Source organism: Delphinus delphis, chromosome 17 (genome assembly GCF_949987515.2).
Source record: "Delphinus delphis chromosome 17, mDelDel1.2, whole genome shotgun sequence".
In the NCBI taxonomy this organism is placed as follows: Eukaryota; Metazoa; Chordata; class Mammalia; order Artiodactyla; family Delphinidae; genus Delphinus; species Delphinus delphis.
The window spans coordinates 71,920,589-71,939,874 of record NC_082699.1 but is presented as its reverse complement, the minus strand read 5'-3'; the positions used below and the strand labels follow the sequence as shown (position 1 = coordinate 71,939,874).

At 39.7% G+C, this 19,286-nt stretch overlaps 1 protein-coding gene across 3 annotated transcripts in view; it reads left to right on the top strand.

Moving 5' to 3' along the window:
• DNAAF11 (dynein axonemal assembly factor 11) overlaps positions 1-19,286 on the top strand; it is an 81,283-nt gene that overhangs the window by 34,079 nt on the left and 27,918 nt on the right. For all 3 annotated transcript variants that reach the window (XR_009516681.1, XM_059995208.1, XM_059995209.1), the window contains exons 8-10: positions 2,944-3,009; positions 6,377-6,446; positions 7,142-7,237. Coding sequence is in view for 2 of the 3 variants with exons in the window: in XM_059995208.1 (XP_059851191.1) it covers positions 2,944-3,009; positions 6,377-6,446; positions 7,142-7,237 (232 nt within the window). In the remaining variant the exon portion in view is untranslated. The remainder of the gene's footprint in view (positions 1-2,943; positions 3,010-6,376; positions 6,447-7,141; positions 7,238-19,286) is intronic.

The window sequence follows — 19,286 nt, the reverse complement described above, 5'->3', positions numbered from 1 at the left end:
ATCTGACCACTCTTAACAAACTTGATGAGCCTAATAAGAATGTCATTTTGTGTGTATTTGAAAGCAGAACATCATTATGCTTTCAAGTGTGTAATGTTATATTTCGTTTTCTTGGCATCCAAAACATGACCTTGACGTATGGAAATCTTAGTTATTCTGTGTCTCCTGAAACCTTGAACCATGTACAGTTTTAGGCCTGAAAATTCCAAGTGCATTATTGTTGTGTTTCTTAATTTTTAAAACTCTGCCATGAACAAGCTGGCTGAGGATACTGATAGATCTCCTATACGCCTACTTTATACTCTGGAACACACCTGCAAAGCATTCGAGAGCTAAGGAAAGAAATTGATATAAATACCTCGATGGAGTTGATGAGAGAGGAAAAATAGTCCAACTGGAAGTCCTCATGTATAGTGGTATCTAGCTGTTTTTAAATTTTAAACTAGAAAGCAGGCGGAAAAGGCCTTTTCTAGTCAAAGTACAGATCAAAAAGCCTACGAACTCGATCTTGTTGGCTTCATTGCTCAGAACCTGTTTACTTTGATCATTTCGTTTGCTGTGCTGTTACCACAGTAGAAGAGGTGCTGTCCTAAATCACTCCTAGGCGTCATTCACGCCACCTTCACAGCAGTCTTGTGTGGTAGGCAGTATTTCTTCTTCACAGGTCAAAAACTTGAACTGAGAGGTGCATGACTTGCCCAAGGCCACGTAGGTAATAGGTGGTGTGTCTGACTTGCCCGTGCTAGCCCATTTCTAGTGGTTTCCATGATCAAGTTCATAATCTCACCCCCACCTCACCCCACCACACACACACACACACACACACACACACACACACACACACACACACACACACACACACACACACACACCCCTTCTTTATCCAGAAGTCATGAATGCAGCACAACACATGATGCTAATCCCTGGGGATACAGAAGTGAATATGACAGATTTCTGCCTTCAAGGAACTTAAAAATCTAGTGGGGAGACTGTCTCTTCAGGCTACAGCAGGGCTTGAGGGAGACCCTCTGGGCTCTGCGTGCCCCTAGTGAGACCACAGAAGCTTCTGCAGTCCCATCATTTTTATATTCCATGTTCACATCATTTCTATATTCAGTCACATCTTTTCAAATCTCAGCCATCTACTTAACCTAACAGATTTGCCCAGATTGATCATACTTTCCTTCTCCAAACAGGTTCTTCCCTTTGCTTCTGATTCTTTGACCCTACTACCTTCTCATCTTCTGCCTTGCTGGATCCTTTCTGTCTTGTCTCCTAAGTGCTCTGGGGCAAACTCCTCAGCTATCTTCTCTTTCCACATTCACTCTTTCGAGATCTCACCAAATCCCATGATTTCAACACTATCCTTCCTTTACTTACAACCAGACCCAACCTCTTCCCTGAGCTCAAGACTTGTATATGCACCTAGCTATCTGCTCTCCTGTGTGGATATAAACTATGTGTCGTAGGCTTATCGTGGCTAAAGCAGACATCCTCACTTCTATCCCCACAACCACGTACCATCAGGTCCTCAGAGGTCCTCGAGCTCAGGAGTGAGCATCCACTGGGTATCAAGACCAAAACCTCGGATTCATCCTCAATTCTTCTCTCCCTCCTGTTATCAGTGAGCTCTTCCTTCAGAATTACCAGAATCCCACCCCTTCTCATTCACTCCATTGCCACCACCTTAGAGGAAGTCAACCTCCTCTTGCCTGGATGGTTGCAATAGCCTGTTAAGTGGCACACACCCCCTCTCTTAAGGAAAATTCCTGGAAAGCACCAAACCACATTTTCTTTACGGAATTAAATCACATGATCTCATCTAGCTGCCAGGGAGGCTGGGGAATGTGGTCTTTACCCTGCAGAGCCATATTCCTCATTAAAATCAGGGACCCTGTTACTATGGATAAAGGGGGAGCAGACAGTGGGGAATATCAGTCTCTGCCATAGAAAACCTCCCTGAAATTACCTTTCAAGAGATGGATGACGGGAGAGTTGAAGCTGGTGGCTGGAGCATGGGGGAATAAGCAAGCAAGGCAGAGGAGAAAGCATATAGGAAAGCGCCAGAGATGAGATCGAGAATGCGTGGGTCATTGGAGCACCTGAAGAGGTCCCGCCGGGCAGGAGTGTTGAAAGCAAGTGAGAGTGACCGCCACAAGCAGACATCCTGCTGGCAGCCACACCTGGGGGACAACCTTACATTTCTCCAAACAATCTAGCCTACATTCTTTAATATTGTTGGGGTATTATACTTTGCAGAGTAATATGATAAGTGAAACATTCAAAATAAAATTAACCAAGTAATTCTGAACAGTACATCGACAGTATGGAAGTTATACCTAGGACTCAATCTCAGGGTACAGCTGAGATTTGAAATCCTGCCTCCAAGGCTCACATGACCTCTTTCCCAGCTACGTCAGCCTCTCTGAGCCTGTTTCTTCTTCTATAAAATGGAAGTGATAGGTCATGGGCAGCATCTCAGCATTTCCGGGGGCTAGGGAAAGGTCACCAATGAAAGGAGACGAAAAAAGACAAGACTGCTTAAAACTTAATGGAATGCTGGATAAGGGCAAGCAAATGCAACATGTAATTCCCCATCAATAATTCTGTGTTTTAGTTTGCTTCTTGCAAACCCGAATGAAATGGAAAAGAAAACTTTAACCACCAGGTGTCTCTGTCTCTGCACTGATGCTAATTTTTTTTTTTTTTATGTAGTTCAGGATTCTCATATTGAAACAATGTAAACAGGAATAATTTATGAATATGTTGTAGGTTTCTTTTGAAAATTTTAAACTAACAGATTTTATTGACCAGCTACCAAAATAAGTTTGTCGTTGAAGATTATGACATAGTTTTTATCAAATTTTCTTTTGATACTGGGATGGGGTTATCTATAAAGTATCGCTAAAAACATCCTCTTTCCCCCCCCCCCACATGGATTAGACTTGACTTCTCTTTGAGAGATGATGAAAAGCGTAACCAGATCGTCCTGGACCTGGCTGTATATAGGTAAAGACCTTTTATTATGCATTTATTTCATGGCATTTCTTGCTATTTTCATTCTCAGTCACAGCCCCTTGAGTTCTTAAACATGAACAGCGGCCTCTTTATCACTGGCTGCCCCCTCTTCCCAGGCCACGTCCTACATCCTAACTGGTTTCACCCCCGCACTCCCTGCTTGCTTACCCCTCATTCCCGCATCCTGACAGCTGCTCTCCCCCAACCCACAACTGTCCACAGCTGTGACATTCACACCATCAGCCTGCGTCACCTTCCACGCTTCCTTGTTGAAGCCATTTAAAGACACCCGGGCCATCTGCCTCCCTCCTTGAAGATTCCAGGTCCTGGCTCACTTCCTCTGTCCTGCTGATGATTTCAGGATCCACGTTCAGGACCTTTCTGCTTCTCCAGCCCTTTCAGACCCACCGAGGCCCCAGTACTTTTGTCCTTGTGCCTCCCTCTGCCTGTATCACTCTCACGCTAGGTGTCCTCATGCCCTTCAGGCCTCTGTTCAGATGTCACTTTATTATAGAGGCCTCTCTGCCTCACCATCCAGTATAGACCAGTACCACCCCTGCCTCAGCACATCCTTCCACCTCTCCCTGCTTTTTTATTTCTACCTGACAAACTCTCGATTTACATGTATTTTGAAACATGTGTAGTTGAGGCAGAAACTTTTATTTTTTTGTTCCTACCTCTTTATGTCTCTAACACCTAAAACAGTGCCTGACACCCGTTAGGAGCTCAGTAAGTACAGGAGTAAATGGATGAATGAATGAATGATTTTGACGATGGAATCAATGAACATTTACATTCATGAGTTGTAATAAAGGCATTTCTATTTTTGAGGGATTTTATTACATGCTGTATCTCATTTAACTTCTCAGTAACCCAGTGGCATGGGAGAGATTGTTATCCTGGGATTACCCAAGGAGGGTGAGTGTTGTGAAAGTAAACATGGTAATTGGAGAAGCCAGAATGTGAACCCTCAGTCTTAGGTCCAACTTTGTTTCTTTAATTGTGATAAAATACACATAACTTAAAATTCACCATTTCAGCCCTTTCAATTGTACAACTCAGTGGCATTCAGTAAATTCACAATGTTGTGACACCATTACCACTATCTACTTCCAGGAAATTTTCTCACACATAAGGAAACCCCGTACCCCATAAGCAGTCACTCTTCATTTCCCCCCTTCCCCTGGCAACCACTCATCTGCTTTCTGTCTCCATAGTTTGCCCATTCTGGGTATTTCATATAAATGAATCAGATCTGGCCTTTGTGTCTGGTTTCTTTCACTCAGTATAATGTCTTCAGGGTTCATCCATGTTGTAGCATATTCATGGCTGAATAATATTCCATTGAATGCAGAGACCACCTTTTTGTTTATCCGTTCACCCACTGACGGGCACTTGGGGTGTGTCCATCTTTGGCCGGCGTGAATGGGGGCCGGCTCTCAGTGCAGCCCTCCCTCATCACACTCAGCTGCGTCTCCCACGCCTCCAACAGCCCTTCTGCCCACTTGCTGCCAGGTCACCTGCCTTTAAGAAGCGCTGCCTTCCATTCCAGCCCTCCTCCAGCTGACTGCATGTTCTCTGTTGCTCCAACTCCCTGAGCTTCCCTTTCTGCTGTTTTTCAGTTAAACATTCCCTTTTTCATCCTTTTAAGTCCTTTCCATTTTTAGGCCTTATTCCTGGAGTTCAGTGAATGTGTGCCTCTTTCTCCTTTTAGCTCGATTAGCTACTTAACATTAATCCTCAGATGAAAACTTTCCTCATTTCCCCGTGCATGTACCTTTTCAAGGACCGGTGATATTTCTCCTGTCTAAGTAGAAAAATCCTTCCATTCGCATGATTCTGTCCAAACTATTACACTAAAATTCCTTGTTATCTTCATTGGCACATGGATGTATGCATGAAAGTTCATGCATTCGTGTATGCTTCCTGCTTCTATTTCTTCCAATAGCTGTAGAATGCCTGCTACATGCCACGCACTGGGAGACTGTAACCAGCCTGTTCTACCTGGCAGAACAGAGTGTGGAGGAGGGGTGCGTAGATCACAGAAGCTCAGTCCCTGCTCTCCTGGGTTTACGGCCCAGTGGGGATGGCAGACAATACATAGGCAGGCATCTAATAGGTAATTACAAAGGGAGAAGAGTGCCGTACGGGAAAAGGACAGAGTTCAGGGATGGAGAACAATGGTGTGTGTAGTCTGGTAGTTGGCGGTGTAGGGGATGGCTGGAGAAAAAGGGAAAGCCAGGGACGTGAGCACTGAAAATTGAAGGATAAGATGTAGCGAGCTCTACAAAGGACTGGTAGAAGATTATTTTAGGCAGAGGAGAACAGCACATGCAAAACCCTTGTAGGTCGGGGCAGAGGAACTTTAGGCGGCCCTAAGCACGAAAAAGAATCTGTAATCCATAGTTAAAGTGGTAGATAATAAACATGAAGTTGTAGGAAAACCTGACTCTACTTTTAATTATTTTAATTTTTCATTAATTGTAACAATGCTTTATTACCACTAACTATGTACTAGGCATGGTGCACGTGTCTTCTTAGCAATCTTAGGGGATAGGCACTATTTGTATCCTCATTTTACAGGTGAGGAAACAGAGGCTTAGAAAGGTTAAGGAATGTGATCCAGGGTAATAAAGCAGGAAGGGGAAGGTGGAGTCAGTCCTCACAAGCCTGGTGGCTAAAACCTGAGCCTGTCACCCCTGTATCGTCCTACCTGCCATGATGTTTGTGATTTTTGAATCATCGCTGCATTTTCAAATATTTTAACATGTATAAAAATAATCATTTGGCCAAACTTCTTATTTTAACGAGTGATGTGGAATCTAAACCTTTCCTCTGCTCGCGAAGTGTAGAGCAATTGCCCCCAGTCCTGAGGTCACTGCCATAGAGGGAGAGAGCTGGGCTTGCTGGGCAGGATGGGCTTGCGGAGCCAGTCTTCCGGGAGAGGTAGGATGGGGCAGCTGCAGAACAGCTGCAGGGAATCGAGAGCCCTAAGGACGCAGGAGCTTAGTGGATTCAGCATTCCTGGCTATTCAAGTCAGCCTTAGGGGCTTAAAATAAAATATTCATGAAGGAGCATGGCAAGCCGTTCTCTGCAAACCTCTGGTGTTTCAGGCCGCAGATATTTTGGGGTAAGGGGCAATCAATGCCAAGTGTACTTGTGGGTCTAAAAATGAAATTGCTGATATGTTGAATTTCCGGCGGTCTGGGCATGAATTTAAGATGAATATTCTAAGACCTGTTTAGCATGGAAATTGTAAACTTTCTTCACTTAAAATGGTCCCTCAAGTGGGACTTTGTATTTACACTTCTTTAAATGGTTTTGAAAATTATAACACTCGGTTGTTGAATTTTGAAGGTATATGGACACCTCTTTAATCGATGTTGATGTACAACCAACTTACGTGCGAGTGATGGTCAAGGGAAAGGTAAGTGTAACCTTTGGGCTGTCCCCGTTTCAGAAGCTCAGCCTTGAATCAAACTAGCTTGCCTCAAAACAGATTTAAGTAATTTTAAAATAGAAAAAGAGAAACCCAGTCAGAGTGCTGTTTTTTTAGACACATGATTTTAAATGACGGGAGTGGTATGATAAAATTTGTATTTTTAACCTGTGTTTGTTTTGTTAGTACTTTTTTCAGAGCTGATAAGATGGTCATGTATGGGTAGCCTATGCTTGAAGTTATATTTAAATAATGTACCCATTTAAAATAATGCACCCATTTAAAATTGTCAGTGATTTCATTCACAGCAACTGTAACTTTATCACTTTTGAAATAGTAGTTTTTGCTGATTCTGAGCTTTCATATCAGTTAGCTTGAAGACATTAAAATGGAAATGTGTTGATGTTTTATGACAAGAAGTTTTATCTATAAATCCTTTATCAGCCATGTTCTCATAAATGGACCAGTCACGATCTGTGACTAACTGTTCCTCAGACAATTAATTAAAATTCGTAAAATCGTTCATGCATATCAAGCATTGCCCATATTTTATTTTTTCCCTAATAAGCCTAAGCAGATTTTTTAAATAAATGGTGAATCTTAAATTTGTAATGAAAACACCTCTTAAAGTAACCCCCTCGTGTAATACGCACTCACTCTCCACACTTCCTGTTTGCTTTCAGCCATTTCAGCTTGTCCTTCCTGCAGAAGTCAAACCTGACAGCAGCTCTGCTAAAAGAGCTCAGACAACAGGGCATCTGGTGGTCTACATGCCCAAGGTAGGTAGCCTCATTTGTTCAAACCTCAAGTTCCTAGAGGAACGTGGCCTGCCAGGGCTCCTGATGACTTGTGATCGAGGTCTTTTGGGCTGAGAGAGCCAGAAAATGTACTTGGACCAGCTCAGGTAGGAGAACAAAGGCCTGTGAGAAGGGAGAGCTGGGACCGGGGCGCTGTGACTGTTGTAACTCCTCCTACCTGCAGTTCCTGCCTCCCAGCCTTCCTACCTGGCAGAACAGAGTGTGGAGGAGGGGTGCGTAGATCACAGGCGCCATGAGCATGCCCGGCACATGGTAATCAGTACTTTCCTTACCAATAACTTTGAAAGGAGATGTAGTAGGCCTTGGGTCTCTTAAAAAAAGTGTGGTTGAATTCCCGATATTGAGCTTACTAGATTCGTGACTTTGGGCAAGTTATTAACCTGGTTCTGGGCCTCTTTTTCCTAATATCGCTTTTAAGAAAGATAATACACATAAAATTCATAGCATAGTGAGCACTTATTGATGCCATCATTGTTGCTCTTTATATTATTTTTATGATATGGACTAGATAGTTTTTTTTTTTTTTAAAGAAGATGTTGGGGGTAGGAGTGTATTTATTTATTTATCTTTGCTGTGTTGGGTCTTCGTTTCTGTGCGAGGGCTTTCTCTAGTTGCGGCGAGTGGGGGCCACTCTTCGTCGCGGTGCGCGGGCCTCTCACTATCGTGGCCTCTCTTGTTGCGGAGCACAGGCTCCAGATGCGCAGGCTCAGTAGTTGTGGCTCACGGGCCTAGTTGCTCCGCGGCATGTGGGATCCTTCTAGACCAGGGCTCGAACCCGTGTCCCCTGCATTAGCAGGCAGATTCTCAACCACTGCGCCACCAGGGAAGCCCAAGATAGTATTTTAAACTAAAACTCTTTTTTGTCTTTTATTTGGGAGGAGAAGTGTTGTATATGTATTTTTTTCAGTTTTTTTTAATTGAAGTATAATTGATTTACAATATTGCGCTAGTTTCAGGAATACAGCAAAGTGTTCTGTTTTTTGTTTTGGGGTTTTTTTTGCAGGTTACATTTCAGTGTAGGTTATTATAAGATAACGAATATAATTCTCTGTGTTTTGTAGTAAATCCCTGCTGCTTATCTATTTTATGGATAGTAATTTTTATCTGTTAATCACATCCTCCTAATTTGTCCCTCCCCCTCCCTCTTATGCTTGGTAAGTCAGACAGAGAAAGACAATACTATAAGATATCACTTATATGTAGAATCTAAAAAATAATGCAAATGAATCTGTATACAGCACAGGAACAGACTCACAGACATAGAGAACAAAACTATATGTGCACTTTTGATATGGCTGACTTCTAATGACTGGTAGTGTTCCCTCCGCTGACTTTCAGACTCTAACTTTGATCTCAGAGCTGAATGTCTGAGACAGAAGCTGTTTAGAAGCCTGAACAGACTTAACATGGATAGATGACAATCCTGAAAAAACTTAGGGAAATAAAACTTAAAAAAAAAATCATCTGTCTATATGGACTATTCCGATTCCTCAATACAGGCTCTGTGAATGAGTTAGGATGTTTTGTGCTGCAAGCTGCAGAAACTCCAAACAGAATTGGCTTTAACCGGAAAGAAGTGTTTCAACTCTTGTAACAAGATACGGAAGGTTGGGAGGGCCCAGTCAGGGGAGGGTCAGGCCCTTTCTGATATGTTAGCTCTGTACTCAGACCTGCTTCCTTCTTGACATGAGCACTTCCTTCTTGACATGAGTTACATGAGTAACTGGGGTGACTTGCTTTTGTGTTCTTACCTTGCACAAAAATGGAAAGACAAAGAATCAGAGAAAGACCAGAGAGAGGACCTCTCCCATCGCCATGGAACAAAAGCTCCTCTGGACTGATCTGGCTAATTTAGCTGAAGAGGCTAACAAATCCTGAGGAGCTTAACCCTGGACAATGAAACCAATCTCTGGCCAAACAGATGGTAGTCCTTTCTTCGTTCCTATTATTTTATGTTTGGTTACTGTTATCTCATCTCATGAGCTAGGGGTAGGGTCAGCTTTGCCCCAGTCACTCAGGTTTCAAAGGGGAAGAGTAGATAAACCAACGTGGGGTTCTCCTTGTGAGAAAGAAACGTGGGGTTCTCCTTGTGAGAAAGAAAAGGGACCTGGGGGACACAAAGATTATAAACTTGATTAACGAATAAGGTTTCTATAATGGTTTAATAATCCTTCATTTTCCCAAAGCCAGTTTTGTAACAGATTATGAGTAATCAGATATGTATTTTTACTCTGAGGTAATAAGACAGCAAATACAATTTGTTGTCAAGCAATAAAACAACAAACACAACGGGAAGAATCGCATTGTCCTTGTTGACTACAACAAATTAAGGAAATGCTTCTATGCCAGTTAGAATATCCTATAGGGAAATCTAAGCGATAACTCAATTACCTCAGTGTTTCGACAGAGACATTTGAATGACACTGCGATCAGCATTCTCCTTTCTTTTTTTTTTGAAATTTCCATTCTAACTGAAAAGCCAAAGATTAAATGGTAACTGCTATGTTCCTAAAAGGAAATCAAGACGTATGATTTGCGTACCTTTTACAGGGTGCCAGGCAGTTGATCAGAAGACCTCTGCTATCTCTGCTTATGAATCTTTTAAATGAATACAACATTCTATTTCCGTTATCCTTTTTGTCTTTATATCTGTTTAAATCTTCATGTTAAATACACATAAAAAGTATAAAAAATGGCTTATTAAAGAAAAGGCATTTTAGAAGTGTTTGGTTGAAGATGAGATAATTTACATAGAAAGAATCAGAATGGTTCTTTTTTTTTCTTAATAAGAAACTATGTATAACATTTTTTCCTTTGAGGTATATACTTTTTTAAGATTTTAGACTACTGTCTAAAAGTAACATGGATGTGAAGCTATCTCTATCATTATTCCTTTTAATTATTAAATTATTAATTATTAATTTATTTACTTTTATCGTTTCTTTTATATACCTCTGTCATTATTCCTCCTAAAAGGTAGCTATTTCTTGCCCTGAATTAGTTGTTTTTGACTCATGAGTTAGGTATTTGTAAGGACTGTAAAGCTCAAAGAACAAAAGCTTTTTCTTAAAAATTAAATTTAAAAAGTCATCAAAAGTTAAAAAATAAAATTCTAACTTCACTTATGCTTACTATTAAAAATATGTGTTACTAAAAGTTAACATCTTCATAATTCCTATTGATTGAAACAATTGAAGTACCGAAGTTTCATCCACTGAGTCGTTTTTTGTGTCTAGGCTTCTACCTTACTGTGGCATTGTCCGTGTCTGACTTGCGTTATAACGACTGAGGCATCTTCTTGGAATTTTAAAGCATTTTGTAAAGATCAGGTAGACACTTAGGTATACTTTTGTTTCTTTCACAGAACAGTGTGGTCAATATGTTAAGTGATAACTTAGTACTTCAGGAAATATCTAATATAGTCCTTAGTAGTTTATAATACTTGGATACTCTAAATTAATGAAAAGAAGATCAAATTTGCTGTTTAGTTTTTCCTTCTTTGTGATAGCATTTGTAAAGAATACTTGTGAAAAGCTAATCTATTTGATGTCTGTGCTGTGATGATTATATTGTGTTTATCTGTGGAAATTCAGTGATTAACTTTGTATACATTTTTTCAAGGACACAATTTGTAATGGAATCCACAAAGTGCTCAAATATTTCTTATTCTACATTTCATTCAGTATTTTGTCATGGATGTCAAATGGATCCTTTTCCCTTCCCTACCCCTAAATGAAGCCGGATCTATACAGACTGGGTGCCGATAAATAGGCAAGTTTCGTTAAGTCTGTTCCCTGTCACAGGTCATGGCTAGATGTTCTGTTGCTGAGCTGCTGGTGGGTTCTCCCAGCTCAGCTCCACATCCCAGGGATGTTCATCTCATGCTAGCTCTACAATACCAGATGCTTTCCAACATCTGCCACCAAGTCTGTAATCTGTGGGTTGATAGAATACACAGATATCACAATCCTTGCCATTCCCTGCAGAATTCCTGTCTCCATCTGCCATCTTTGTAACGTAACTCGCGAGTACCACATCTCCCAGGCCATCTCCTCCACCGTGATTTCAAGGGTTGATGTCTTGGCTAGAAGTGGCAGGTGGGGTAGTGGTTGCAAAGATACTCTGGCTTTCTCAGAAAGTGGCATTAGGGAATAGAAGTTCCCTAATTGGTAAGTCAGACAGAGAAAGACAATACTATAAGATATCACTTATATGTAGAATCTAAAAAATAATGCAGGAAAGTAGGAAACATTCTGTGTTTCATGAGGCTTTTCTCAATCCTGCTCCACTTGTCAGTGGCATTTCTCTCTAGCTTCCGGCACTGTTGTATTCATTAGTCTTAGCTTTTGGGATTGATGTAGAGTCTCAGTCTCCAGTGCCTTTTATTACATTAGATGTATCCAGTCAAGAAACATGGACCTATGGGTGTCACCTGTCTACCAGAAATTCACTATTCTTCTTTGTTCAGCACAGCAGCCAAATGATCATTTTATAGTATATGTAAATCAGACCAAGTCTTGTTTTCTAGTCATTCAGAGTTAAAAGCAAAATCCCCTGATAACCTCCACCTGCCATTATCTCTCTGACGTTATCTTCTACGACTTTACCCTCTGATCATTCCAGCCACCTTGGCCTCCTTACTATTTCACAAATGTGACAAGCATCCTCCTACCCCAGGGCCTTTGCACGTACTGTTCACTCTGCTGGAATGCCCTTCTCCCAGATATCCTCATGATTTGTTCTCTCCCTTCTTTCAGTTTTTTTTTTTTTTCTTAAGTGTTATTTTACCATGGGGTCTTTCCTGATCCCGATATTTTAAAAGTTTCCCCTTCCCCATCCCAGTACTCTTTATCCCCTGTTCCTGCTGTATTTTTCTTCATAGAATGTATCACCACTGGACAGTCCATGTATTTAATTGTTTATTTCTTTGTCTATCTCCCTCCCTCAACAAAAATTTAAGCTTCATGAAAGTAGGGACTTTTGTCTGTTCTTGTTACTACTGTGTCACTGGCACCTAGAACAGAAACTGGCAAAGAGTAGGTATTCAATAAATTTTTGTTGAACAAGTGAATGCATTAAATGCATCTTTAAAATACATTTTAATATTTAGAACACGAATCTCCCCTAATTCCTCTCCTCCCTCCTCAACCATTTCCTCATTGTTTTTCCATGTGTATTATTCCAGGTTAACTTTCAAATAATTTTATCAAATTCTGCCTCCAGAAATGCCATTTGAATTTTTATTGCTATTACCATTTAGAGAGAGTGAAAAGAGATGATTAAAGTAATGGGCTCTGGAGCCAGAGAACCTGGGTTAAATCCTGATACTTCTGCTCAGCAGCTGTGTGACCTTGAGCAAATTATTAATCCCTCTGTGCTGTGCCTCAGACTCCTTGTCCATAAAGTGATATTAATGATCATTCATACCTCAAAAGTTTGTTTTGAGGACTATATAAATTAATGTGTAAAGCACCTAGATGAGCACTTGGGACACAATACACACTGCATTCATGTTACTATTAATTAATATTATCCATTACTAGTAATCAGTATTGTCAAGTTAATCAATATTAATTCCTATTAGTAAATATTTTTATTACTGAGTTGCATTGAATTTATAGATTGTTGTGGGAATGAATTGATATATCTACATAATCGAATCTGCACTACAATAATGTATTGTAGTGTCCAATGATGTAGTGTCCTAATGATGAAAAATCTGAAAGAGAAATAGAGGATACACTCCCATTTACCATTGCAACAAAAAGAATAAAATACCTAGGAATAAACCTACCTAAGGAGACAAAAGACCTGTATGCAGAAAACTATAAGACAGTGTTGAAAGAAATTAAAGATGATACAAACAGATGAAGAGATATACCATGTTCTTGGATTGGAAGAATCAACATTGTGAAAATGACTATACTACCCAAAGCAATCTACAGATTCAATGCAATCCCTATCAAACTGCCAATGGCATTTTTCAGAGAGCTAGAACCAAAAATTTCACAATTTGTATGGAAACACAAAAAACCCTGAACAGCCAAAGCAATCTTGAGAAAGAAAAACGGAGCTGGAGGAATCAGGCTCCCAGACTTCAGACTATACTACAAAGATGCAGTAATCAAGATAGTATGGTACTGGCACAAAAACAGAAATATAGATCAATGGAACAAGCTAGAAAGCCCAGAGATAAACCCATGCACAGATGGTCACCTTACCTTTGATAAAGGAGACGAGAATATACAATGGAAAAAAGACAGCCTCTTCAATAAGTGGTGCTGGGAAAACTGGACAGCTATATGTAAAAGAATGAAATTAGAACACTCCCTAACACCATACACAAAAATAAACTCAAAACGGATTAAAAACCTAAAGGTAAGGCCAAACACTATCAAACTCTTAGAGGAAAACATAGGCAGAACACTCTATGACATAAATCACAGCAAGATCCCTTTGACCCATCTCCTAGAGACAGGGAAATAAAACCAAAAATAAACAAATGTGTCCTAATGAAACTTAAAAGCTTTTGCACAGCAAAGGAAACCATAAACAAGAAGAAAAGACAACTCAGAATGGGAGAAAATATTTGCAAACGAAGCAACTGACAAAGGATTGATCTCCAAAATATACAAGCAGCTCATGCAGCTCAATAACAAAAAACCAAACAACCGAATCCAAAAATGGGCAGAAGACCTAAATAGACATTTCTCCAAAGAAGATATACAGATTGCCAACAAACACGTGAAAGGATGCTCAATATCACTACTCATCATAGAAATGCAAATCAAAACTACAATGAGGTATCACCTCACAACAGTCAGAATGGCCATCATCAAAAAATCTACACAATAAATGCTGGAGAGTGTGTGGAGAAAAGGGAACCCGATGGCACTGTTGGTGGGAATGTAAGTTGATACAGCCACTATGGAGGTTCCTTAAAAAACTAAAAATAGAACTACCATGCGACCCAGCAATCCCACTACTGGGCATATACCCTGAGAAAACCATAACTCAAAAAGAGTCATGTACCACAATGTTCATTGCAGCACTGTTTACAATAGCCAGGACATGGAAGCAACCTAAGTGTCCATTGACAGATGAATGGATAAAGAAGATGTGGTACATATATACAATGGAATCTTACTCAGCCATAAAAAGAAACAAAATTGAGTTATTTGTAGTGAGGTGGATGGACTAGAGTCTGTCATACAGAGTGAAGTAAGTCAGAACAAGAAAAACAAATACCGTATGCTAACACGTATGTATGGAATCTAAAAAAAAAAAAAAGGTTCTGAAGAACCTAGGGGCAGGACAGGAATAAAGACACAGATGTAGGGGCAGGACAGGAATAAAGACACAGATGTAGGGAATGGACTTGAGGACATGGCGAGGGGGAACGGTAAGCCGGGATGAAGTGAGAGAGTAGCATGGACATATATACACTACCAAATGTAAAATAGATAGCTAGTGGGAAGCAGATGCATAGCACAGGGAGATCAACTTGGTGTTTTGTGACCACCTAGAGGGGTAGTATAGGGAGAGTGGGAGGGAGATGCAAGAGGGAGGAGATATGGGGATGTATGTATATGTATAGCTGTTTCACTTTGTGATACAGCAGAAACTAACACAACATTGTAAAGAATAATACTCCAATAAAGATGTTAATAAAAAAAATAAAGAAAAAGGAAAAAGAAAATGATATTTGGCAGGAATCAAAGGGAAATTTTAGAAAACTTGGCAATTCTAAATAGGGTCCAAGAGGACATAGCAAGTGTAAAAATAGAGAATGGAGACAAGTAAGAATGCAACAAGATGGGGGCAAAGGCAATAGTTAGAGATAAACAGGTGCTGAATGAGATAAGGAAGAACAAAATGGAAACTAGCACTGAAGTAGCAGAATTAAAGTCTGCAATGGCGATTAAATAGAAGGAATGACATGGGAAGCAAAGCAAATGTGGAAAATAGCTTGAAGAGCCTTCCTAAAATGTAGCTAAAGGACAAGAGCTAAAAACTATGCAAGATATTATAAATATAGAGCACTTAGATGAAAGTGTAATCGAAGAATTAGTTATGGTCACACCAACAAAATGAGAACAATTTTAGAAGTCATAACTTTTTTGAGCTTAAAAACATAAGAATTAGAATATTCAGATCAAAAGCAATTAACGAGTTCTAAGTAAAATTACCGAAAACAGACCAATGTCAGAATTCCTTCATTACAAGGATAAATATCCTATAACTTTTCAGAAGGTGCAAAGAGGTGTTACCCACAAAGGAAATATTTAAAATTAAAAATCACCACCACCACCACCAGCAACAAAAAACATCCTCCTGGCCTCAAAATTCTCTCCAATAAAAAATGTCAAAAGAAAATAGAAAAAAAAAATAAAAGCATGAAAAGATCATCTCCACATACTGTCACCATCACATCTTTCCTTGCTCAGCCTCTGTGGCCGTCCTGATTCTATGATGAACTGTCTGTGATCTAACCAAACTCTCCAGATGTGTGTTGCCTCCTATTTCCCCTTGCCTTTGAAGGACCATTTTTCCCCCTCTGACAATTCTCTCTTCTCTCTACTTCTTCACTGAATTTTCTGCTATACATCTTACATTTGAAAACATGCTGTAACATCTCCCTTCTTCAAAATAAAAACATTCCCCTCTACTTACTGCTCTGACCTGCTTCACAGCGAAACTCTTAAAGCAGACATCTATATCTTCTGTTCCAATTCTTTTCTCATAATCTCTAAAAGCAACTCCAATTAGGTGTTCACCTCTTTTCCAGGCTCGCCATCATGGAAGCATCTCTTTTTTTTTTTTAATTTTTTTATTTTTGCGGTACGCAGGCCTCTCGCTGCTGTGGTCTCTCCCGTTGCAGAGCACAGGCTTGTAGGTAGATAGGTAGGTAGGTAGAGAGAGAGAGAGAGAGAGGGAGATAGAGAATCTTTTTTCAAATAAGTACCCAGCCCACCGTGAAAATTAAACGAGGTGCTCAGAGAGACTTGAGTGGGATTCCAGTAGAAACCTGGTATTTTGGAATCTGGTTATACCATGTTCCTACTCTTCCGCCTCGAGGGAAACTTGAGAGTCCCACGGTTATTGCAGAGACTAAATTGTGAGATGCAGACTCACATTTGAACTGTAAAACACTTCCTAAATTTGCAGCCTCCCAGAAGAAGAAGCCTCCATAGGGAGATGAGTACAGTGGTTTATTTGGGGAGTATGGGGGTGCTGGTCATGGAGTAGGGAAGGAAAGGCAGTCAAGACAAAGTGTCAGCAGCCCCAGCGGGAAAGCTCTAGGAGACAGTGCAAAACACGTGCTTCAGAATAACTCAGCGGTGATGGAACTGGGATAGTAGTAACCAACGCTGAGAATATTTGCTCGATAGCTGTTCCCTGCTGCAGGGTGTGGGGAATGGGGTAATGTGAACTCGCCAGCACTTCTGAACTGTCGCTGGCCTAGAACAAACAAGAATGATCGTGAACATTTTCATGTACATGGAGGATATTTCCCACTCAGACTATCTCTAGTAAGATTCTAAAAGGATATTTTCTTTTCTTTTAAAACATCATCATCATTCTTGATGTTTGTCCTAACCTAATAAAATATCATTTGCAATCTTAGGCTGTGTGTGTGTATGATCCTCCATGGGGAACTGTCAAATAAGATTGCACTTTACAAGTATAAAAGAATTTTGAAGGAACCGTTTGATAGTTAGATTTTTTTCTCCTTTTATTTCAGAGCCATGAAGCTGTCTTGTGCAACTGTCAATATTGATTTTACATATGAATGTCAGTAATTGCACCTTTAAAATTCTTCCTCAGACAGCTTGGGTATCTTTGGAATCAAAGCCAGTATTCTTATCCTTCTTATTTTTCTGATCAATTTTTCAAAAATTTAAATTTTCTTTGCTACCAATTATGTCTTTATTTGACATAGACTATACTTCAAAAATGTTTGACTTATCCAGGTATTTTTATCTGTTCAAAGATTTTTAAATAATTTATATATTTTCTAATTGTGGATTAATGGCCTTTTTTAAAGAGAAAAAAGAGCTTGTTTTCTTTAAAGGAATATTTTTGTTTAACAGGCTCAGTGAATTATGTGCCTTTCTTAGTGAAGTCAATCAGAACAGTTAACAAATCATGAAGTTGTTAAAATGTCAGCAGTAAATTTGGGTATAAATACTAACTTCCTCTAATGCCAGAGGAAAATAAAGAAGTCTTATTGATTCCAAAGTTTTATATTAATAGTATTCCTTTGCAGGAATCTGAGCTTTGCACGTTTAACTGTTCGACACCAGTATTATGGATAATTAACTAATAAATATGAACACCAGAAATATGTAAGAAGGTGGATAATTTTCAAGTGCCCCAGTTCTTCTGAAGGTGACTTAAGTATTGCTAGGCAGTCGTCTATGTCATTTGTGGGGCAGGGCCTCACTGAAGGGCACTGTTCAGCCAGTAACTGACACACCTCCCCTCCCCTCCAGATCACACAACGGGCTTATGTCAAGACAGGTTGCTATCTAATGGGCTTAGAGAGTTTGGAAGTTTTATGAAGGAAAAAAAAGTGGAGACGTTTTTAGAAATTACTGATGAAGCATGAGTGAAGACATTAAATGTGTATACTTAAGCAAAATGATGGTGGAGGAAACACATGCCGCATCCATAAATAAACTATGTGGAAGTTATTAACCAGATGAGGGAACGATTTAGCATGCTTGGCTTGCCACACCATGGAAATAAGGTGGTAGAACTCAGAAATGGAAAACTTCCTGCAAAATTCTGAAAAACTTTAGACAATTAATGAGTTATTAATCAATTAAAATATTCAATTTATGAAAGATTTATTAAGTACCTAGTATGAATAAAGCACTGTGAAAATTACTGTGGAAACGAAAAATAAATGATAGGTCCTGTCTCCTTGTTGAAGCCACTGTCACCGCCGCAAACCCAGACCTGCCCATGCCCCAGTTTCTAAGTCCCAGTTTCAAACAGACTCAGACACTTGTTGAGTAGTTTCTCATTCTTCTGCTTAAACTTGAAATTATGTTACTAACTCAGAGACTACTGTCACAGTCATAGCTGCTTGGATTTTCTATGGTTCCCTAAATCTCTCCTCCACTAGTTGGACCCAGCACCAACAGAGCCCAGCATGCATGAAGCTGCAGCCCACGGAACTCCTGTCTCTTCCCCATTTGTAGACAGAATAGGCAGGAATAAGCATCTCCAGGGGTCTTTGCTCTTAGTTCTAATCTGTTGCCATTCATTCATTCATTCACTCATTCAAATATTCCATGTATTTTAATGAGTACCTACTATGTGCTAGGCACCTATGGTAGGGTCTTGGAAATGCAAAAAAAAAGGAAGATGTGTACTGAATGTGGAAGGAAGATGTGACACCTAAAGATATCCTTTTGCAGGTTAGGACTGAGGCTGTGATATCTTCCTGCTATGTCACGTTGAACTGAAGACCTAATGAGGGCTTCTCATTCCCCAGTCCCCGTTACATCCCTCACCCATGAGTCCTTGGCTACTGAGACACTGTCATCTTCCTAAAGTATTAGTCTAAAAGTCTATAATCTTATAGAAATAGCTTTAATTATTTTGAATAAGATTTCGAAAAGATTCCAAAAGTTATTATTTTCCTTGGAAGAAGTAGTGAAGGTGGTACAAGAAGAAAACAATGTGATTTATACAACTTAGATTAAAACGTGAAAATTGGAAAAGTGTGAGTGGGGAGAACAAACATATAAATATTTTCTATTTCACAACCCCCAAATATATATATTACACTTTATTCATGTTAACATTTAATATAAATGTTTTTAGGGAAACTGAGTAGAATTAAATAAAAATAGGTAAATTACAAAGTATTACAGAAAATAAATGCAAACAAAAGTCAGTAGTTACATGGAATTGGAAAGCATGAGGAAGGAAACATAAAAAGAAAATCTGTAGGAAGGTAATTGATGTAAAATCAGTTACGCTATACAGTTTACAA